The sequence below is a fragment of the Acinonyx jubatus genome, chromosome A3, assembly GCF_027475565.1.
Source record: "Acinonyx jubatus isolate Ajub_Pintada_27869175 chromosome A3, VMU_Ajub_asm_v1.0, whole genome shotgun sequence".
Lineage (NCBI taxonomy): Eukaryota > Metazoa > Chordata > Mammalia > Carnivora > Felidae > Acinonyx > Acinonyx jubatus.
Window position 1 is genome coordinate 126293309 of NC_069388.1, and position 23514 is coordinate 126316822.

General features: G+C 43.4%; 1 protein-coding gene across 1 annotated transcript in view; it reads right to left on the reverse strand.

Moving 5' to 3' along the window:
- DDX1 (DEAD-box helicase 1) overlaps window positions 1-6180 on the reverse strand; it is a 36423-nt gene extending 30243 nt beyond the window's left edge. The window contains exons 1-5 of the mRNA XM_015078359.3: window positions 6077-6180; window positions 3171-3222; window positions 2823-2886; window positions 1904-1933; window positions 841-937 (exon numbers count right to left, since the gene is read on the reverse strand). Of these exons, the coding sequence (XP_014933845.1) occupies window positions 841-937; window positions 1904-1933; window positions 2823-2886; window positions 3171-3222; window positions 6077-6092 (259 nt within the window). The 5' untranslated portion in view covers window positions 6093-6180. The remainder of the gene's footprint in view (window positions 1-840; window positions 938-1903; window positions 1934-2822; window positions 2887-3170; window positions 3223-6076) is intronic.
- Between the last annotated feature and the right edge of the window lie 17334 nt (window positions 6181-23514).

Below are 23514 nucleotides of genomic sequence, written 5' to 3' on the forward strand. Positions count from 1 at the left end.
AATTTAAAATTTAAAATAAATTTTGTCAAAGTATTAACAAAACCATAAATTATTCAAGGTAGAATGGAATTCAGAACCATTTAACAAAAGCAACACAATTTACAGATGAGGAAATTGATGTAAGATTGTTCATGGCACAGACAGGACCCGAAATCCTAATAAAAGACCAGTCTCCAAGTAAATGGGACTAAAACTGAGTTTAAAATTTACACTTCACATTTTAACTTCCTGGACCCCTTTCTTATCTTAAAGGGAAAATGCATGCCTCTTTTCCCTGTGGAAGGCAATACTTCCCACCATCATGGATTTTTACTCCATCAATTTTTTTAATAAAATCCTTAATACCTTTGTAAAATATTGCACCAACGTATCTTTAATATTAGACATAAGGGTATTATTCTTTCAAAGAGAGCACTACTAGTATTTTAGGAGACAATCTTTTTTTTAATGTTTATTTTTCGGGGACACAGAGACAGCAAGTGAGCGAGCGTGGGGGAGGGGCAGAGAGAGAGGGAGACACAGAATCTGAAGCAGATTCCAGGCTCTGAGCTATCAGCACAGAGCCTGACGCAGGGCGCGAACCCACGAACCAGGACATGAGCCAAAGTCTGATGCTTAACCGACTGAGCCACCCAGGCGCCCCTAGGAGGGACAATCTTTCACTGTTTATGCTGTAAATGACATTCAGTATCCCTGGTTTCCAAGGCACCAAATGCCATTACCGAGCCTCCCCTCAGATATCGACAATAAAAATGCACGCTCTGACCTCCCATCTGTCAATGCCAAGAATGAGAATTACTATTTTTATGCAAAAGGTAAATATTACTATGCAAAAATTACCTGAAGCACCGGTTTTAATTGTTGTTTTTCCTTTTTTGCCTTCCTGTTGGTCTTTCAGAGTTTCATAAACTATCTGGATAACTGGAATACTGAAAGCCTATCAAAGAAGCAATTGTTCTCTACATTAGCATTCAGATATTAATGACAGTTTGACAACAGACATTACAGAAGCTATGCATGCACATTCAATAATTACATATTCCAGACTGCTACTCTAATTTCATTTGTCCAAACCCAAAACATGAGCAAGGTAATAAGAGAGTTGATTAAATGAAGGCAATAGGAGACAGCTGATAGCCCAAAACAATACACAAAGGGGACCTGCATAATGAGCCTAAACTAAAGCAGGAAACTACTTTCCAGGCTGACACACTACTTCTCTGGTCCAGGCCAACAGGAGAGCAACCCCTACTGTCAGCCTGTTTATTATAGAGCCGTTGCACTAAAATTCAGAAATAAGTATAAATACAGAAGATACTACAACTCTTTATACAAGACCAGTTTAAAACTGTACTATTCTTAAAGGTATACTCTTGTAGATCCTATTTCAGAATTAGCTGGCAACAAGAATATCACCCTCGGTGGCAATCAATTCCTTACATTTTTTTAAGTGTTTTTTTCATTTTTGAGAGACAGCGTGAGCGTGGGGGAGGGGCACAGAGAGGGAGACAGCACGCCAAGCAGGCCGGAACTCATGACTTGTGCCAAAGTCACAAGCCCAACCGACTGAGCCACCCAGGTGCCCCTCAATTCCTTACATTTTGGAAAAGGTTGTTTTATTAAATACTTCAAAGCAGAAACTACTGTTCAAACTTACTTTAAAAATTAACTCTTACAGGGGTGCCTGGGTGGCTCAGTCTTGATTTCGGCTCAGGTCATTATCTCACAGTCGTGAGAGCCACATGGAGTATGGAGCCTGCTTGAGATTCTCTCTCCCTCTCTCTCTGCCCCTCCCCTGCTCTTGTGCATGTGAGCTCGCACTCTCTCTCTCAAAATAAATAAATAAACTTAAAAAAAAAAACAAAACTCTTACAAAGTAAATCAATTTAAGTTCATTACTTACACCAGTTTTTCCACTTCCTGTTTCTGCAGCCTAAATGGAAAAAAAAAAGTTGATTTTATCATTTAAGTTGCCAATTAGAAAAGCCAAATTAACATGATACTGCGTAGAAATCTTTAAGACTTGACTAGCTACCTTTATTGTCACAGTGCCTCCAGATGACTCAGGCTTCTGCAGTCAACTCTATTGCCAATCTTGTCACTTCTCTCCCATCGCTCAAGAATCTGCTCTCCCATTCTTTTCCCACTGCCACCATTCAAATCCAAGCCCTCATCATTCTAACCTAGATCACTGCAGAAGTATCCTACGAGTATCTAAACTCTGAGCTATACTACAAGCTGCTACCAAATCAGTCTTCATAAACGCGGTTACAACTGTGTAACACATCCCCACTTAAAAATGTCCAATGAGCCCCACTGCCAACAAATATCAATTCTTTAACATGATACTTGAGAAAGAGCCCAAGTAATTTGACCCACTATGTACTTCCCATCTTACCTCAATTTACACACCCCGCCCCCAACACACACATTTTATGCTACCATCTAATTGAATTACTCAGGGGTCAACTCCTGCATCCTCCTGCTCGCTGCTTTTGTTGATACGCTCTCTACGTATAAGGTTTTCTCTTTCAGTTTTCCCTTGTCCAAAATCTACTTACCCCAAGTAGAGCCTCTTGTACAACACTTACCTGTGTACCTGTCTTACTGTGCCACAGGGTTTCAGCTTCTCAAGAGTAGAGCATATCTGTTCCACCTTTGTGTTCCCTACAACTTCTACCTCAGTACTTTGAATACGGTATGAATAAAAGTAATTTGGTGAAAGTATCATTTCTAAGCCTGGGGAGCTCTTAAAGTGGTCACAAACAGTCCCAGAACTGTGTGTCCTCAACCCAGAAAGACCTCACCAAATGTAAACATACCATAAGGACATCACCGCCTCCTAGGATCAGTGGAATAGATTCAGCCTGGATATCAGTTGGGAGCCTGAAAGAATCATATTTCGAAGAATTTTCGTTAGTAAAAAAGCTAAATAAGTCATGCTAAACTATCAATCTAAAAGAGAATTTTATTTGGTAAACAGTACCCATCTTTTCCAACTAAAAATATATCAGAGTATAAAAGGGAAGCTTTCTAGAGAATAAGAGAATCCTAAGAAAAACTGAATCTTACTTACCAACTAGACTCGAAAATTTTTGATAGAATCTCTAGCAACTCCTTAAATTACTGAACATTGTTGTCACAGGTGCATTTAAGTTTTATGTACTTACAGCCAATCCATCTCCTCTACAGCTTGAGCAATCTCAGGCATAACACCCATCTCTGAAAACAAAAATGAATTGTAAGAAATTGAGCACACTAAATTGAAACCATACTGCTCTTAAAAGGACTGTTCAGAGAACAGGGAAAAGGCTTTGAAGCACAGCTGTTCTTCAGCACTTCCTGCGTACGGCACCATTAAAAGAGTATAGTTTTGGAGAAAGACTTGAGTTCACGAATAAACTCTCACTTACTAGCAATGTGACCTTGGCAAGCTCTACAGCTTGCAAAGCTATACACCTATTTTCTCCACATAAAATCAGACTGCTAGTATCTGCGTTGTAGAGCTATAGAAGATTGTAGATGAAAATAGGTGATACATGGTCGTCACTTGATACACAGTAGCCACCAGTCCTTCCTTCCCAGGGCTAGTGAAGAAAAATCTACCAGACTTGGAGAGAAGGTTCTATCTTGACCGATATCTTGGTTGTTTCATCTAGAAATAATGTGGAAGTTATGCACCTTCACTATTTGAGAACCATGTGATTAGCCTCAGCGACCTGAGAAAAGTGAACGGACAAGTGGAGAGAGAGGCCCACGCTTATTGGCAGCCGGGATCAAACTCCGACTAACTGAAAAGGGAGGGGCCAGTTGTGAAAAGTTGGATACTTAGAAATCACAGCTGAAGAACTACTGTTCTTAATTGTTCTCATATTTAAATAATTCACTTTGAAGCCAGTCCTAAATGAATAGACTGGGTTATTTCTGATTGAATTTTGTCATTTCTCAAATGAACTGTAGTAGCTGGCACACACGGAGTAGTTAGTTGGATTGTGTAAACCTCCCTTCCAAATAAGTGATTTTTAAGTCTCCATTTACAAAAATGCAGCTTTTATTACTATTACAAAAACATATATTCTTATGAAAAATTTAATAATACTCAAACATTCCTAAACCCCAGGGATAACCAATTTGAATTTTTTTTTTTAATTTTTAAGGGAACTTTTTTATTTCTTATAATTGTGAAATGGCATAAATCTATAAATTGAATATATCCAGTGCGAAAACTGCTTTTTCTTTGCATTAGGTGAGAAGAATCACCCTAGCAAGTAACACAACGAAACAGGTAGAACACTAAAATTTTAGTACATAGTAAACTAGTTCATATAAGTACTAATGACATGGGAAAGTAGGAAAATCGTTTCCAAAAAAGGTTCTCCTACCTCTAAATCTCCCCAGGAAAATCCACAAATCAAAAAAGAAATCAAGATCTAAAGCTGTATATCCAAGCAGACCTTCCTAAGAATTGTTCCCATTAGGGTCTAGCTGTATTCTCTCTAAAATGCAAACTGCTAGAAAAAAGGAGACGGTCTTAAATACGCTGCACTGAGTATACTGCAAGCTGAGGCTGCTGGTGAAATTGTTACACAAGTAGTAACCAGAGACCGCTTTCAGCAAGTTCCAAACTTTCTTTTTTTTTTTTTTTTTTAGCTTATCTACTTTTTGAGAGAGAGAGAGCAAGAGGGAGCAGGGGAGGGGCAGAGGGAGTGAGGGGGAGAATCCCAGGCAGGCTCCACACCGTCAGCACAGAGCAGGATAAGGAGGCTCAAACTCATCAACCCTGAGATCATGACCTGGGCCGGGTAACCCCGGACAACTTCTTGTTTCATTCTGGTCATGTTCTCTGCATGTTTGCTTCGAAACCATGTTTTCTATAAATGTAACACTTAAATATTTAAGGGAAAAATAGGAATATTCATGTTCTGTAATCCTGCTTGTCTTTATTTCATATCACACACTCTTCTAGTCCTTCACCCTAACATCACTGAAATTTGCACATGACTCCCAAAGAAGTGAACCTAATAAAATGACAATCTGAAACTGCTCTGCGCACCTTGGCACTAACATCTTATTCTAGGAGAGTTGGGCGAAGAAAAACTGGTACCAGTCTAAGTACATTTCCCCTTGCCTCCTATTATAAGATGCAACTAAAACAAATCAGAAATCGCGTCTCGTGACTAAAGGCGGGGAATTCCTAATCTTCTTGTAGGTGTAAGCCGAAGAAAGTACAGTACTCTGTTATATCTGAACTCATCTTCATAGGTTAAGTGCATTAAAAGACAGTAGGCCTCACTTGATACGTATATGGCTACATAAATTCGCCACCTTTGGTATACATAAGGCTTATGGCAGCTTCGTAAAACTGGATGTAAAAAGGAGGACAGAGAAGACGGGAAAGCGACAACTTTGGGGTTAGATCAGCCACCTCAAATCACTGTTTGGAATAAAGGAGGGCATCGTACCGCGAACTAAGAACAAATGAGTTTCCAAAATGTATGCTGGGCTGGTGTGTCTGCGAATATGCTTCAATATAGAACGTTAATGTTGCTACAGCACCGTTTGGCAACAAATGATCAGAGGTGTGCCTGCCACTTTTCGTTTTAGGAAGGCCTGAAAAGACTGGACAGAGGCAGGGCGGGCATTTCCGACTGACCCTTCCCCACGCCCCGCTGCTTCTCGGCCTGGCCAGGCCCGGAACCGGCGCGGGCAGAAGAGGGCTCCCGAGCGCCACTGCCACGTACGACAGGCCGGAGGCCCAGCGCTACGCCGCCGCGTCGTTTTCGCTGCCGCGGGTGCCCGGGCAGGCCGGCCGACGGCGGGGGAGAAAGGCGAGAGGGTGCAGGGGGAGGCCCGGCGGGCAGCACCTGCAGAGAAAGGCACTCGCCAACACCGAGGCGGAGGCCGCCACTGGTCCCCCCGCAGTTCGGGGACCGCTGCGGACAGCTCCCTCCCGGAGCGCGCCGCACTTGTCCCCACCGCCCCCATCGCCCCCACCGCCCCAGTGGCTTCCCGCCCGCTTGCCGGCGCCGCGGCGTGGAGGGAGCCGCCTGCACCAGCCCCCGCTTCAAAGACGCACCAGAAAAGGCCGCCATCTTCGCCCCGTCCCGCGCGGCTCCGCTCGCTCTCCCTCCCTCCGCACTGACACGCTTCGCCTTGGCAGCGCGCGCTTCCGGCCCTCGGCCTGCAGCTTTCCCAGTCCGGGTAGGACCTCAGGCCGGGGAGAACGGTTCCGGCCGAAAGAAAGGCCAGGCCTGGACCCCGCAGCGCGTTGACCAGGTTCAGCCGGACCTCGCCTTCGTAGGTAGCCAGGACCCGTCGTCATTAGCCGCGCTAATAGTTATGTTGTTTAGAGCATGCCATGTGTCATCAGGACCACTTTTCCACATGTGAGGAAGCAGACGTTATGTGCTGAAGGTCACACAATGGTCCTGGATGATCAGGCGGTAAGACGTTGCCCTCTCCGCTGCCTCACTCAGCACCCCGACTTCTGAAAAAGCAGGGCCTTGTGGTGTGTGAATGATGGAAAGGATGCACTGCGCTCATTGCCCGCAAAACCTATACCACTGAGGGTCTGCACCCAGTAGGCATTCACGTAATACTTTTGATTTAGGTTTCCCAACGTCCATTTTGCTGTTTGATGTAGTACTGCTGATATCAAGTTTATTTGACTTCCATACAGTTTTGACTCCTTTCTCTTTGCAGAGAGATGGGAAAAGTAGATCAATGTTTAATCCTCCCTCTACGCACAGGAAGTATCAGTATCTTCGATGAGGACACAGAGATTCAGGGAAGTTAAGTAACTCATGTAAAGCCACCTGCGGCTACTAAACGGCAGCAGGGGATCCGAGCCACATCTGCTTAACTCCAGGGTGCATGCTGGACCATCTTTAGCTGATCACAGAACGACAAGATGTATGGGTGGAGTTAGACATCCAGCTTCAGGATCCCTACTTCCTTGAGTAACCTATGTAACCTTAGCAAGTCTGGGCTTCAGTTTACTCATCTGTAAACTATCCATGAATAATTGTCCCTGTCTTATAGGGTTGTTGGGATAATTAAGTAGGTAAAGCATAGCACATGTAACAATATATAAGTGTTAGCTCTATTACTGTTACATGTAACGGGATTCTCTTGAAGCTCCAACAGCCAGGGACAATACATTCAGGCCTGCAGCTTCACACCTCCAGGGGGCACCATTTCCCTTATATTCTATGCTGTCATACGTTTTATATACATTTCTACAAATGATACCCCTGAGAGTTATGCAGTGTGGCAATTCTGAATAGATGCCACATTCCAAAGACAGACAGAAGTTCCCGTATCATGCAGCATTTGCAAAAGGGAAATCTGAAATCTGCTTTTTGGTCCTTTAGCCATTCCCTACCTAATATGTATGAGAGGATTGAAGGCATAAGAAAAAAGGTCTCTCTGAAGACAACCGTTGACACCCTATGGCATTTTTCCTCTCTCAAGAGTGAAAGTATTTTTCCGGGCACTACGCAGAGACCTTTTCATCTCTGGGGTTTGGGGAGCATAAGGCATGCTGTGAGAAGATGTGGCAGGAAAGGACAAAGCGGAAGACCAGGCTGCTGAGGGAGCGGGCCACATTTCTAACACCTGAGGCAGAAACACATAAGATTTTTCTCCCAGGGGCTAACCGGACCTCTGGGAACAGACTTGAAGCTATCTTTAAAGGCAATGTGCTCAAGAGAGCTGCCTGGAGAAGCTAAAAGACACAGCAGAGGGACTCCCAAAGAACCCTGTTGTACTAGTCTTCTAACCAGAGAGAGCTCACCTGCCTTATGTGAGTTAGACCTGGAAGATACCAGCAAAAGAATCTCCCAAACACCTGCAGAAAGTACCCCCTCAGAGAAAAAAAATCAGAAAGCACCAGAACCAGATCACTATGACACCAGCCGGATGGAGGTAGGTACCTTCCCCACCACGCATGACTTTATCTCTCACCAGACACCAGAAACAACAGCTAATGGGAGAGGGGAGAGCAGAGACTGACCACACTCCACCCTATGGCCAACCCGGGGAGGAAGGAAGCTATAATTTGGGTTAAAGTTGTGAATTTTGATCATGACACTGGACTTGATAGTTAAATATGTTTAATGTTTATTTATTTTTGAGAGAGAGAGAGAGAAAGAGAGAGAGAGAGAGAGTGGGGGAGGGGCAGAGAGAGAGGGAGACACCGAATCCGAAGCAGGCTCCAGGCTCTGAGCTGTCAGCACAGAGCCCGACACGGGGCTCAGACTCACAAACCGTGAGATCATGACCTGAGCAGAAGTCAAAATGCTTGACCGACTGAGCCACCCAGGTGCCCCTGGCCTTGATAGTTTAATTAAAGAAATGAGGCTACAATTGTGATGAAAGTAACCAGACAACTTTTCATTATTTGAGAGTAACCAGAAAAGCTTTAGAAGATGCCAGAGGCATCTACCTAGGTCAGGAAAAGAGCCCATGGAGAGGGTTTCCAGGTGATGAATGATGTTTTCTCCCTATGCCTTATCAAGTTTATCTCATTTAATATACCATTTTAATAAATATCGTGCGTGTGTGTGTTTGCGTGTGGTAATACCCTCAATAATGTGAGTTAGGATAAAATGTGATTGGCTACCCACCTTGGCAGGTAAGTACAAGGTCAGGCAAAGAAGTGGCAGGCAATTCCTTCACTAAACCAAGAAATAGAGGATGGGTGCTCCCAGTCCAGCATCCTGCTGGTCTACCCTTCCCAGAACAATCTGATAAAATGGAGGCCTACTGTTAGGAAACAGTGCTAGAATCCCGGCCTACTTCCAGAAATCCAGCTACCAGGAGATAATTAGGCAGGAGGACAGCCACCACTAGGTGGCCCCAAACTGCAGCTAAGCCTAGTAAAGTTTGCACTGGATTTAAAACTACCAGCTGGGACTGCCCCCCACCCCCTGGGGATTTATTTCTATAACCTTACATAGAACCCCACATTCTATGTACTTGGGTATTATGTAACGTGACCGTGCTAATCATGTTATGGTGGAATGTTACTACATTACCCATGCACCCAGAAAGATTGTGCTGTGTGTTTTCAAGTAAGCTATTCTTCTCCACGGGAAAACACGTGGTTGATTTTGCAAGTAAGACAGACATGAGAAATAATGTCTTTCTCATGGACAGCATAAAGAGCAGGGGCCCAGGGAAGGACTCTGTAGACTGGCCACCCAAAAGCCATACACTGTCCTCTTCCTCCTTCCCTTTCTGTGTTATACAGACTGGGAAAAACAAAACAAAACAATCAGTTTGCAGACTCCTTTGGAGAGAGAGAGATCCATGAGCCCCAGTTCCGCCTGGAAAGGTGTAAGTGGAAACCCCACGTAAGGACTCTTTAAAACAGAATATCCAGACTGGCATGTGACCTTCTTCCTCCTGGCACATGGACACGGGACCTGTACAGGCGGCAATGCATCATGAAGATGGAAGCTTCGTGCTGTGGCTATTGAAACATGAAACGGGAGAAGATTGGATCCTTGGTGACAATGTAATACAAGTTGCCAGCCCAGATCCGTCTACCTCTAGACCTCTTGTGGTTTGAGAATGCCTTATGTAGTTAAGCCACTGATAATTCTCTCTGGTTTGCAGCCCAACACATTCCTAACAGGTACAGAAAAGAACGGAGATGAAGCATTCATCGGGATGGATTTCGTGTAATGAATCCTTCAGAAATTTTTTTCAAGTGATCTAGAATACAGCGATAAGCAACCAACAGTGACTCTAAGGAGGAGGAGACATTTTGGCCTGGATCGTGAAGGCACCATCGAAAACAATGTTTGAATGTATGGTCATTTCCTTACAACCAAAAATAAGAATGAAATGTGTCGTACATGGTGGAGGAAGTGACCCTGAAACCAGGCTAGGAAATAGAAGTCAGATCAGATAGTTTACTTTGTCCTTTCATTGGCCCCCATCCCCCTCCCAGACTCCACTCTGGCTCTTGATGAAGGTAAATCAAGTTGCCTGGTTCCCAAGGATCCAGCCTCCAAGAAGAAGGAAGCAGTAAGGGAGAGAAGTTATTTTAATGTAAAAGAAGTTGGTCAGATAAGGTGATAAATTCAGTATATAAACCCAAGTCCTTCCTCATACGATACAAACCCACCCATCATTCCACACAAGAAACCACAAGCTTCTGCCTCTTCAAATGCTACCCAGGGAGTTTGCCTTCACATCCCCAGGGAGAGGGGAGGACTCTAGAGTACTTGGCTCTGGATCCTGAATCCCACTCTCAGTAAACCTGATGTGACCAACCTTCACCAGGAAGCTCCCTTTCCTCTGATACAGCTCATAGTTGTTAAGGCTCCCGGATCCACTCTCCTTAGGATGCCACACACCAAACCCTCCATTCCCAGCCTCCTGCTTACGTCTGGCTTTTAACCTGGGGTCATTTCGCCCTCTAGTGTAATAAATTATGTAGGATTCCTTGCATACACCAGATTGCCTCTTACCGCTGTGTATTTTCTTATGTTGTTTCCTCTCCTTAGAAGAGCCTTTCCTTTTAAGTTTCAGTTATCTGTTGCTGTGTAACATCCACTCCAAAACTCATACAACAACCAGTTTATTTGCTTATGATTCTGTGAGTCAGGAGTTAGGGCAAGGCTTAGCTGGCTGGTCCTTCTGCTCCAATGGCACGACCTGGGGTCATTCACTCGCATGCCATCAGCTAGAGTCTGGCTGGGCTGGAAGATCTGAGAAGACTTCACAGCCATGCGTGAGGCCACAGTGCTCCCATACATGGACTCTCCACAGGCCAGCTTGGATCTTCTCACAGCAAAGTAAGTCCCAGGGAAGAAAGACTTCTCAGGTGCCAGTGGGGTTCCCAGAGGATGTGTTCTAAAAATAGAAAGCAGATGTTGCATATTTCGTAAATCGGCCTGGGAAATAGTAAATGTCACTTTTGTCAACTTCTATTGGTCAACACAAATCACATGACCAACCTAGACTCATAAAAAGGGGAAATAAGCCCCTTCTTTTGATGCAGTAATTGGCAAAGAGTTTGAGGACATCAGTGGCGTAACCACACCTATCTTCCTGGCACACTCCTGGTTATTCCGGAGACTTAGCTAAGCTAGCACCTAGCAGCAAATCCTGTTTAACGCCAATCCCTAGCTAGCAAATACTGCTAGTTTGCCCTGAGGTTTATTTCTTTTTTTTTTTTTCTTAAATTTCTGACTCTTAGGTGGACATCTGGCTGCCCAGAATAAGGACTTCCCAGCCTCCCTGGGACTGGCCTGTGTTCTGGCCAATGGCATATACGCAAACGCGTCCTTAAGGGAGGTCATAGATCCTTCTTCCTCCTCCTCGTTCCTGTTGGCTGGCCTGGAGTTTGAGCAGCCATACTGAACCACGAAAAGAGAGCCATATACGGAGTATGGCAGGACAAAAGGAGAGAAGTAGCTTGGGTTCCTAGTGAGGAGCACCATACTAGCCAAAACTGTGACTCTCGATTTCTTACATGGGGGAGAAATAAACATCTATCTTGTTTGTTTTGGGTTCTTTGTCCCACACGGCCAAAGCTAATCCCAATTTATATATCCCCGTTAGGTATCTCTTGCTGCAAACCAAATTGCCCCACAATCTAGTGACTTAAACCAGTAAACATTTATTGTCACTCACAGTCTCTGTGGGACAGGACTTCAGGAGCAGCATGGCTGAGTACTTCCACTGGGAGTCATTCAGGCTGTTGAAGTCGGTCTGCTGGCCGGGACTGCCGTCATCTGGGGCTAGGGAGGGAGGCTCAGCTTATAAAGGTGGCTTGCTGTCATGACTGTGTGGCAGTTAGCAGGAGGCTTCTGTTCTTCTCCACATAGACCTCTTCCTCAGCTGCTGGAAAGTTCTCATGATATGGCTGCTGGTACCCCGCCAACCTCACTCCCTTGTCACCAGAACAAGTGGTCCTAGAGAACAAGGCAGAGTGAGTGATATCTTTCATGGGCTAGCCATCAAAACCACACAGTCACTTCTGCAATAGCTTATTGGTCACAAAGGCCTATTCAGTGTAGAAACACACAGAGGTGTGAATACTAGTTAGATAAGGATCATTTGGGGGCCATCTTCGAGGACAGCTACCACCCCCCGCCCCTTGCTTCCCTAACAGACCTCTGATTTGTTCACGTAGCAGGTGGTAATCCCTCAAAATCAGGAAACAGTATGTTTTTACAGCATCCTCTGGGATAAATCATGTTCCTTCTAGACCAGCCATTGTTGTCATTAAATTTGTTGGCTTAGCTTACCTGGTTTTTCTCAATTTTCCTGACTCAGAAAGCAGTTTGGAGAGAGGGAGTTTCACATTTAAACATCCTCTTTTTTTTCCTTCTGAATTTCCTGCAGCTTCTAAGCCAAGCAACAATCATTGAATTTTTATGCTTTTGTCAAAATAAGCTGTCAGAAACTGGTCCAGATCTATTAGAATGCAACATCATTCTCGCTGCCCCAGCATTCACCTTATGGTGCAGAGACCAGAGGGGGCCTGGCAAACAGACATAAATCCAGAGATCTATAATTCTCTATCCCCTGAAGAAGTGGCCATAAAGTCCATCACTCCAGATATATGAGGAGAGGGAGACAAAGGACAACCCAGATGAGTTTCAGAGGGACCGTAAAACAGAAAAAGAGATCTCACTAACTGTGTCGGTCTCATTATAAGCAAGCCAGGCAAGGACATGATTTATGGTTGGGTGCTGACTGGCCGGCAGGCATGAATGTTACTCTCTCTCCCACGCCCGCCATCTTGAGTGCTCATCAGCCCCGGTGAGTGATGCCGGTGGCTCTTGGGGAGATAGCGCTGTACTTGGAGCCTGAGCAAGAGAACATGGCCTGGAGGTTGTGGGTGTTTAAGAACAGACTATGCACCAGAAAAATGTTCTGAATCCAGCTGCCCAGAATCTGCTAGGACCCCTGAGTTCCATTACCTACGGAAGAGAGCCGTCCTTGCGTCTGCACACAGGCTTCAGGCTTGCTTTCTTAGCCTCCTTCCTAGTGTCCTCACTTCCGTGTACCTCCTTCCTGTCTCTGAAACCGATCACAGGTTTTCTTGTTAATAAGGTCTGTGATTTTTATTTAAACTTGGCTGAAACAACACAACTTTCTATACTGAAAAAACAAAACGCAGGGCCAATAAGAAAGATGGCCAAGAATTCTTCAAAATGCCTGGAGAGAATAGTTCTGAATATGGAAATTCATACTACCTGGACATAGGTTCCTATGATGTTACAATAATGGGACTGGGAATTCATGGAGGCTGCTTCAAGCACAGCTCTGAATAGTGATGTTCCAGCTACTTTGGCTGCATAACGAGTTACTCCAAAATGTGGTGGCATAAAATATCCATTTACGATGCTCATAGATTGTGTGGGTGAGAAGCCTGTGCAGGGCACAGCAGGAAGGACTTACCTCTGTTCTTCAATATCTGTCGACTCAACTGAGAGACTCAAAGAGTAGGTGTTGGGATCACTTGAAGGTTCCTTCACTCACACACCCTGATTGATGCTCTCATGTCACTGACGCCCTGGCTGGGGCTGTTGGCCAGCGGTGGCCTCTCCATGTGGACTTCCTCACAACATAATGGTTCTATTCCAAAGGCAGCATCCCAAGGACCAGGTAATCCTTAATGACCAAGCTCCCGAAGTCGAGCAGTATCCCTTCCTCCCCATTCTGTTAATTGGGGCACTTACAAAGGTCTGTCCAGGTTCAAGGGGATTCTAGATAGTAGCATTTGAAGTATGAGTGGCAACACTTCATTACAAGAAAAGCACGTGGGACAGGGTATAAATTTGTGTGGCCATGTATTAGAGTTCTCCAGAGAACAAACCAATAGAATGTGTATATATGAAGAAAGAGATTTAAGAAATTGACTCATGCAATTACAGAGGCTGGCAAGTTCAAAATCTACAAGGATGGGTTATCAGCCTGGAGAACCAGGAAATGGCTGATAATGTGGTTCGGGTCTGAAGGTTGTCTGCTGGCAAAATTTCCTCTTGCTTGAGGGAGGTCAGCATCGTGTTCTGTCAAGGCCTTCCACTGTTTGGATGAGGCCCAACTTTACCCAGACCGGTTGACGCATAAAGTTAAGCATCGCAAATCCACCTTGTCAACTTGGCACCCATACGTATCTTCTTAAACTATGCTTAATCTCCTAAGACAATGACAAGGTCACGCTCCCGCCTAACATGGCACAACTGTCCTGTGTATAACTATCGATAACTCACTGACCCTTTCCCCAGGTGAGGATGCAGAGTCCTTACATGACGTTTACTGTTCTTGATATCGTGTAATTTGAATATCGTGATGTAAAGTTAACAATTCTTAAATACTATGACATGAAGTAAGTGCATCTTATGTTACATGACAAAGGGATAAGAGAGGAAAGGATATAAAGATATTAGCTTAGTGTGTGCATATATATAGCATACACACACTCATAACAAAATAAGGGAGAAATACTCATGGCAGTTGTAGTCCACAGTTCTGAAACTGGTCATGTGGTCATAGCTATTATTTACAACTACGTTCTTCGACTACCCACTCCCTGTTTCCCTGCCTTGTGCTTCATGCCATCAGTGCCACAACATCCTACTGGTTACATGGACGAGCTACAAAGGGCTAGAAAAAAGGAGGCTGGGATTGTAGGAGGACAGTTTTGGAGATGAGCTCCTACACCAGAAAATAACTACTATTTCTCCATTCTTTAGATGTCAAGTACAAATCATAAAATGGATACAAAGAAGCCTAAAGCATTTGGACCTAGACTGGATCAGGGAGGACTGCGTATATCAAATGAAGAAGATTGGTTTAATACGGTAAATTAGTGGTTCCCATCCCTCACTGTGCATCAGAATCGCCTGTGGGACTGGCTAAAATGCAGACACGGGGCCCTCCTCCCTCAGAGTTTCTGATTTCGGTTGGTCTGAGGTTAGCAGACCTATCATTTGCATTTCTCACAAGTTCCCAAATGACGCCGATGTTGCTGGTCTGGGAACTACCATTTGAGAACCCCTGTTGTGGATGAAGCAGATTTTAAGCAAGCAAGAGAGTGATCTGATCAGATTTTTATTTTCTATAACTCTGGTGGTTTTGTGAAGAATGCATTCGTGGAGGTAAACCACTAATAGGTTATCACAGTAGCACATGTAAGTTGTAACTGAAACTTGAACCAGGATAACGAAAGAATGTCAGACAGGAAGGGACAGGTAGGGGCAATATCATTAAGCTGGCAGAGTTGGATTTGACTGGGGGCAGGTAGAGGGCGGTAGGTAGAGGAAGAGGAGTAAATGAGAGAGGAAGGAAGGCATTGGTACCACTCTGTTTCTAGTGGGGATCGCTGGGTGAATAGTGTTAGCATCAGCTGAGAAAGAAGATTACAGGAGGGGCAGCAAGGTGACGAATAAGTCCATTCCTTTGGGATGCTGCCAGTCACTTCACTTTGGAGCTTCTCCGCTGGGCCTCTCTCTCCAGTAGCCTAGCAGGGACTTCTTGGCAGCTCCAGAGTCTAAGAGGAAGGAAACAGAAGCTGCTAGGCCCTGAAGTCTGGGCTCTGATGTAAGAACAGTCATGCATAGACCCAGTGCAGATTCAAGAAGAGGGGACATATACGTTTCATGCATTTATCCAAGGGACCGTATCCCCCCATGGAAGGACTGGAAGACTTGAGGTGCTTTGAGGTTCTGATTGAAAATGGGCAGAATTCCATACCTGATCCCTTTTCACCCCTCCCTCCACCCCCAGTTTTATATGAGATATCTTACCTAATAAGTGCTAAGGCCAACAGAATATGTACTATGCCCTATCTGCTCGTTTAGAAGAAATTTTTCACCTGTACATTTCTACTTAATCAATTAGACCACTGATCTCCAAACTTAAGTAGATCAGAATTACTCCGGGGAGCTCTTTCAACTGCAGATTCCTGGGTCCAGCCATCAGGGATTTTGATTGCTCACATTTGAAATGTAGTCCAGGAATGTGCATTTAAAAACAATTTGAGTCTCTATTCTATTCCATTGGTCTGTGTGTCCGTTTTGTGCCAATACCATTCTGTCTTGATTACAGCTTTATAGTAGAGGCTAAAGTCTGGGATTGTGATGCCTCCTGCTTTGGTCTTCTTCTTCAATATTACTTTGGCTATTCGGGGTCTTTTGTGGTTCCATACAAATTTTAGGATTGCTTGTTCCAGTTTCGAGAAGAATGCTGGTGCAATTTTGATTGGGATTGCATTGAATGTGTAGATTGCTTTGGGTAGTATTGATATTTTAACAATAATGGAATAGAATAGAGACTCCAGAATTGGACCCACAAAAGTATGGCCAACTAATCTTTGACAAAGCAGGAAAGAGTACCCAATGGAAAAAAGATAGTCTCTTCAGCAAATGGTGCTGGAGGAACTGGACAGAAACATGCAGAAGAATGAAACTGGACCACTTTCTTACACCAGTCACAAAAATAAACTCAAAATGTATGAAGGACCTGAATGTGAGACAGGAAACCATCAAAACCCTGGAAGAGAAAGCAGGAAAAAACCTCTCTGAACTCAGCCTCAACAATTTCTTACTTGACACATCCCCAAAGGCAAGGGAATTAAAAACAAAAATGAACTATTGGGACCTCATCAAGATAAAAATCTTCTGCACAGCAAAGGAAACAATCAACAAAACTAAAAGGCAACCGACGGAATGGGAGAAGATATTTGCAAATAACATATCGGACAAAGGGCCAGTATCCAAAATCTATAAAGAGCTCACCAAACTCCACACCCGAAAAACAAGTAATCCAGTGAAGAAATGGGCAGAAGACATGAATACACACTTCTCTAAAGAAGACATCCAGATGGCCAACAGGTACATGAAAAGATGCTCAACGTCACTCCTCATCAGGGAAATGCAAATCAAAACCACACTTAGATATCACCTCACACCAGTCAGAGTGGCCAAAATGAACAAATCAGGAGACTATAGATGATGGTGAGGATGTGGAGAAACGGGAACCCTCTTGCACCGTTGGTGGGAATGCGAACTGGTGCAGCCACTCTGGAAAACAGTGTGGAGATTCCTCAAAAAATTAAAAATAGATTTACCCTATGACCCAGCAATAGCACTGCTAGGAATTTACCCAAGGGATACAGGAGTGCTGACGCATAGGGGCACTTGTACCCCAACGTTTATCGCAGCACTTTCAACAACAGCCAAATTATGGAAAGAGCCTAAATGTCCATCAACTGATGAATGGATATAGAAATTATGCTTTATATACACAATGGAATACTATGTGGCAATGAGAAAGAATGAAATTTGGCCTTTTGTAGCAACGTGGATGGAACTGGAGTGTTATGCTAAGTGAAATAAGTTCTACAGAGAAAGACAGATACCATATGTTTTCACTCTTATGTGGATCCTGAGAAACTTAACAAAAGACCATGGGGGAGGGGAAGGGGGAAAAAAGAAGTTAGAGAGGGAGGGAGATGAACCATAAGAGACTCTTACAAACTGAGAATAAACTGAGGGTTAATGGGGGGTGAGAGGGAGGGGAAAGTGGGTGATGGATATTGAGGAGGGCACCTGTTGGGATGAGCACTGGGTGTTGTATGGAAGCCAATTTGACAATAAATTTCATATTAAAATAATAATAATAATAATAATAATAATAATAAATAAAAACATTTTGATGGGGGCGCCTGGGTGGCTCAGTCCATTGAGCATCCAGCTCTTGGTTTGGGCTCAGGTCATGATCCCAGGGTCCTGGGGTTGAGCCCTTTGTCAGGCTCCGTGCTGAGCATGAAGCCAGCTTAATATTCTCTCTCTCTTTCTCTCTCTGTTTCCGCCCCCCTGCTCCTCTTCCCTGCCTGCATGCACCCATGCATGCTCTCTGTCACAAAATAAGTCTTTAAAAAAATTAAAAATAAAAACGTTTTGATGTGTGAAGGCATCCCTGGACTGCATATGTAGAAAGATTATTTTAGAATTCATTTTTCTGTTGTTATTTTTAGAGCTTACCTGCTCGGTCATGTTGATTTCATGGCATTATTCTTCGATGTCTACTTTATTATTTTACTTACTTCATTTTATATTCTATTTTACTAAATTTCTTCTCACATCTTGAACTGTCAAAGATAAAAAAAAAAACAAAAACAAAAACAGGCACTGAAGTGGCAAGGACAGGTTTTAATCAGTAATAGACTGTTGCCTTAGAGAAGAGGGTCCTGCATGAACCAGACCAAACTTTGACTTATGCAGAAGTGGTTGGGCATTTTAAAGGGCAAATGAGAGGATAGGAAAGGACAGAGGTGGAAGCTTGAGCAAAGTCAGGGCAGTGCAAAGGTTGGTCAGTGGAGATGCACATCAGGTCATCTGTGTCAGTTAGCTGGCCAGTTATTAGAAGTTAGGATTCTATCTTGCACAGAGACTGGGAGGCAGAGGCCCTGTCCTTGCTGAGGATTACATTTCAAAGGGAAGCTTTCAGGTCCTTGAGAAACAGTTGCAGGAGCTACATATACGTGCCAAAGGGACAGAGGGAGGATTCCCAATTCTAAGCTCATTTTAGAGAATGAGAGAGTGGTTGGGACCTACCCAGGGCGTTGGCCGGCTGTCTCAAACAGGCACGTTGGGGTGGGGGAGGGGTGGGTTAGGACCATCTTAGGGATGTGTCTGGAGCTGTTAGCAACTTTAAGTGTTTAAGTCTTTTAATGGCAGGGGAAGGTGGTTGACAAGATCATTTGTGCTGAGAATCTACTGATTTTAATAGACTGAGGTTGAGGCTCAGTCAAGAAGACTCAGAGAGCCCATCTAGAGTTTGGTCAAGGAGAAAATTTTTGTGGGAACAATGCCTTACGTTAGGTCTTCCTACTTTAGGACACCAGGCCACAGATAGATTAAATGAAATGTGCAAAGCAATAGTAAAACTATTCCATAACAGAGCTGTGATTCAAAAGGAGGTTTTCCAGACTCTAGAGTTTATGCCAGAGGGAGGGAAGGAATTGGAAGATTGTACAAGATCCACTGGGTCGAAGAAATGACATTCTACAAATGTGCATTCACTACAAAACTATTGAGTTTTATCTCTTGGATTCAATGTTAATTCTAGAGCAATTTCTAGCATATCAGTACATTTGATTTTAACATACTATTTTCTTACTTGGTGACCTAAATTTGGTAAAGATTTGTGTCTCCTCTAAAATGCCTTTAATTTTTCTCTTCATTAATTCCTTTAGGACTTAATTAGGTTGGAAAGCTTCTTTTTAAAATCATTAATCTCATGTCTGTATCAGAATATAACAATTTAAACTTAAAAAAAAACTTTAGAATTTAACATCTGGTATACATTTTTCTTTAAAGAGAAACCTAAAATGATAAGGACTTCCAGGAAACAGTTGACTGTGAAATTCCACTGAAGAGCTAACATCATTAAAATTGAGAGACATTTAATAATTCTACCTCAAATGGTTCTTAATCCTCGGTGTTTAATTTAGCTTTGTAGAGAGTGTCTGATCCCGGTGTAATAGCTTCTACATTTTCAGTTCATACTTTGCCCTACCAAACACATTATTAATTTCTCGTCAGCTTCATTGAATCCTTGTTCTGTTGGTTAATATCTCCATTGTAGGTTTTCATTAGTGGAAACTCAAGGATAAACTGGACTTGACCGTAATTTCAATACAACCATAGGGGAAAAAATTATAGCTCACGAAAGGGCTATTTATCCAGAGAATTTTTCCTTGAGAAAATTAGTATTTTGTTGGAGAAAATAAGTTGCAGTCTCTCTTTTAAGCAAAAAAGGGTTAATCCGTAACAGTGACAAACACAATCATGAATAATTCAGGCAGTCAAGAAAAATGTATTCAGGGCCAACCCTCAAGCTGGGTTTATGGAGATTAAAAAGCCATTGTTCCTGTCCACAAAAATTACAGTATTTTGGTTTTGTAGTTGCCTTTTGAATTCTTGAATTATTGGTGTTATTTGAGACTCCCTAGGTGTCCCCAGACTGAGGACATGAATGGTAATCATCATCGTAACATGAAACACCGTAATTTCACTGGTTTCACCCACTTGGTGACATAGGACCCCCAGCCATTTTGTAAACTCCCCTACCAGATACTTCTGGGGAGCCCCAGAGGTGTCTTATGCATGTTGGCAAACAACACCATTTCTTTTAGATGCTGCCAGTTGGCTCCCTTTGGAGCCACTGTTGATCCCCTCTGTGTGGTCTGCACATCTGAGCTGCGTGGCTGTTTGTGGCAAAGCTGGGGAGAATGCTTTCCCCCATGTGTGTCCCTCTGTAACATTCAGAGAGTTTCATTTCAGAGAATTTGTCAGACAAGACACCCCGAAAGACACTTACAAACACCAAGAGTGCTAGCTGAAATATAAAAGCAAAAACAGAACTTTTAAAATAAATGGGTGATGGGGTGCCTGGATGGCTCAGTCGGCTGAGCATCAGACTTTGGTTCAGGTCATGATCTCGCAGTTTGTGAGTTCGAGCCCCATGTCAGGCTCTGTGCTGACAGCTCAGGGCCTGGAGCCTGCTTCGGATTCTGTGTCTCCCTCTCTCTCTGACCCTCCCCCATTCATGCTCTGTCTCTCTCTGTCTCAAAAATAAATAAATGTTAAAAAAAATTTTAATAAAAAATAAATAAACAAAATAAATGGGTGAGTTTTGTCAGAAAGCGAAAGAAAACCTGAATCTTGGCAACAGGCAGGAGAATTTGTGGAAGAAGCAGTGAGGTCATCAGCTGCCTTAGGGATGAGTTTTGACTTCAGGGCAGATGATAGAGGTGTGGTGGGATAAAGAAGCTGGGGTCAAAGCCTCAGGCCCATGAGGGGAGGGGATATGGAGTATCCATCCATCTAAATGACCTGTGATTAGCAACACTATTACAATAAAATCTCCTAAACCAGAGGCAGAAAGCAAACAAACTTGTCCACTCAGCCTGGAATCTGAGTGGATATAAAAGTTTCCTTTGAGAATTTGTGGTCACAGTTGGCCTGAACTTACAGTATTTGTAACATGTGAAATAATTCAGAATCTTAATTTAAAGTGGACCCAAGTCCCACAGGCGCCTTGCAAAAATGAAGGCAAGTCTTCCCAGGGGAAGGCACCATCCAACTCAGGTTTCAGAAAATGCTCACAGAATGGATTCCAAAGCATATGAGCAAACAGTAACACACACACACACACACACACACACACACACACACACACGCATGCATGCACGCACACACAATGCATAAAGAACCAAGTCACCATGAGCAAGAGTCAGCAGGAAATTTTAAAAAGGTCCTTAAAGACTTTAAGTATTAGAAATATCAGGTAGAGAATACAAACTATGTTTGATGTATTTCTAAAGGTAGGATTTGGAACATAAGAAGCAACAAACTAACAAAATGGCTAGCATACTTGATTTTTAAAAGACAATGAGTTCCAGAAATAAGATATCAGTAGTAATTGAGATTAAAAACCTGGTTGGGGCGTGCCTGGGTGGCTCAGTCGGTTAAGCATCCAACTTCAGCTCAGGTCACGATCTCCCAGTTCATGAGTTCGAGCCCCACGTCAGGCTCTGTGCTGACAGGTCAGAGCCTGGAGACGGCTTGGGATTCTGTGTCTCCCTCTCTCTGCCCCTCCCCCACTCATGCTCTGTCTCTCTCCCTCTCTCTCTCTCTCTCTCAAAAATAAATAAAAAAATTTAAGAACCTGGTGGGATGATTACACATAGATTAACCTGGAAAGTGAACTACAGTGGACTGGATGAGAGATAGAAATTATACTGAATTCAGAACAGAAACACAAAAATGAGATACAAGGTGGGAGAGGGAAGTTGTGACAAACAGAGGCTATAAAAGTCCATCATGCACATAGACCAATGGAATAGAATAGAAACCCCAGAACTAGACCCACAAACGTATGGCCAACTCATCTTTGACAAAGCAGGAAAGAACATCCAATGGAAAAAAGACAGTCTCTTTAACAAATGGTGCTGGGAAAACTGGACAGCAACATGCAGAAGATTGAAAATAGACCACTTTCTCACACCACTCACAAAAATAAACTCAAAATGGATAAAGGACCTGAATGTGAGACAGGAAACCATCAAAACCCTAGAGGAGAAAGCAGGAAAAGACCTCTCTGAACTCAGCCGTAGCAATCTCTTACTCGACACATCCCCAAAGGCAAGGGAATTAAAAGCAAAAGTGAATTACTGGGACCTTATGAAGATAAAAAGCTTCTGCACAGCAAAGGAAACAACCAACAAAACTAAAAGGCAACCAACGGAATGGGAAAAGATATTTGCAAATGACATATTGGACAAAGGGCTAGTATCCAACATCTATAAAGAGCTCACCAAACTCCACACCCGAAAAACAAATAACCCAGTGAAGAAATGGGCAGAAAACATGAAAAGACACTTCTCTAAAGAAGACATCCGGATGGCCAACAGGCACATGAAAAGATGCTCAACGTCGCTCCTCATCAGGGAAATACAAATCAAAACCACACTCAGATATCACCTCACGCCAGTCAGAGTGGCTAAAATGAACAAATCAGGAGACTATAGATGCTGGAGAGGATGTGGAGAAACAGGAACCTTCTTGCACTGTTGGTGGGAATGCAAATTGGTGCAGCCACTCTGGAAAACAGTGTGGAGGTCCCTCAGAAAATTAAAAATAGACCTACCCTATGACCCAGCAATAGCACTGCTAGGAATTTACCCAAGGGATACAGGAGTACTGATGCATAGGGGCACTTGTACCCCAATGTTCATAGCAGCACTCTCAACAATAGCCAAATTATGGAAAGAGCCTAAATGTCCATCAACTGATGAATGGATAAAGGAATTGTGGTTTATATACACAATGGAGTACTACGTGGCAATGAGAAAGAATGAAATATGGCCCTTTGGAGCAACGTGGATGGAACTGGAGAGTGTTATGCTAAGTGAAATAAGTCATACAGAGAAAGACAGATACCATATGGTTTCACTCTTATGTGGATCCTGAGAAACTTAACAGAAACCCATGGGGGAGGGGAAGGAAAAAAAAAGAGGTTAGAGTGGGAGAGAGCCAAAGCATAAGAGACTCTTAAAAACTGAGAACAAACTGAGGGTTGATGGGGGGTGGGAGGGAGGGGAGGGTGGGTGATGGGTATTGAGGAGGGCACCTTTTGGGATGAACACTGGGTGTTGTATAGAAAGCAACTTGACAATAAATTTCATATATTGAAAAAAAAATCCATCATGGCTCTCATGACAATGGTGAACAGGCAATATTTGAAGATGTGATGACCGAGAAATTTCCTATATGTGATTAAAACAAATGAATGGATCAGGGAAGAAATGATATCCCAAACTTCTGAAATTACTCTTCATGAGACAAAGTGAGATGGGAACTCAGTATGTAGTGTGTGCATGGCATACATGTGGATGGATGTGTGTGTGTGAGTGGCATTAGCTAAATGATTATTGTACCACTTTATTCAAGTGGGAGGATTTTCTCTTTATTCTGG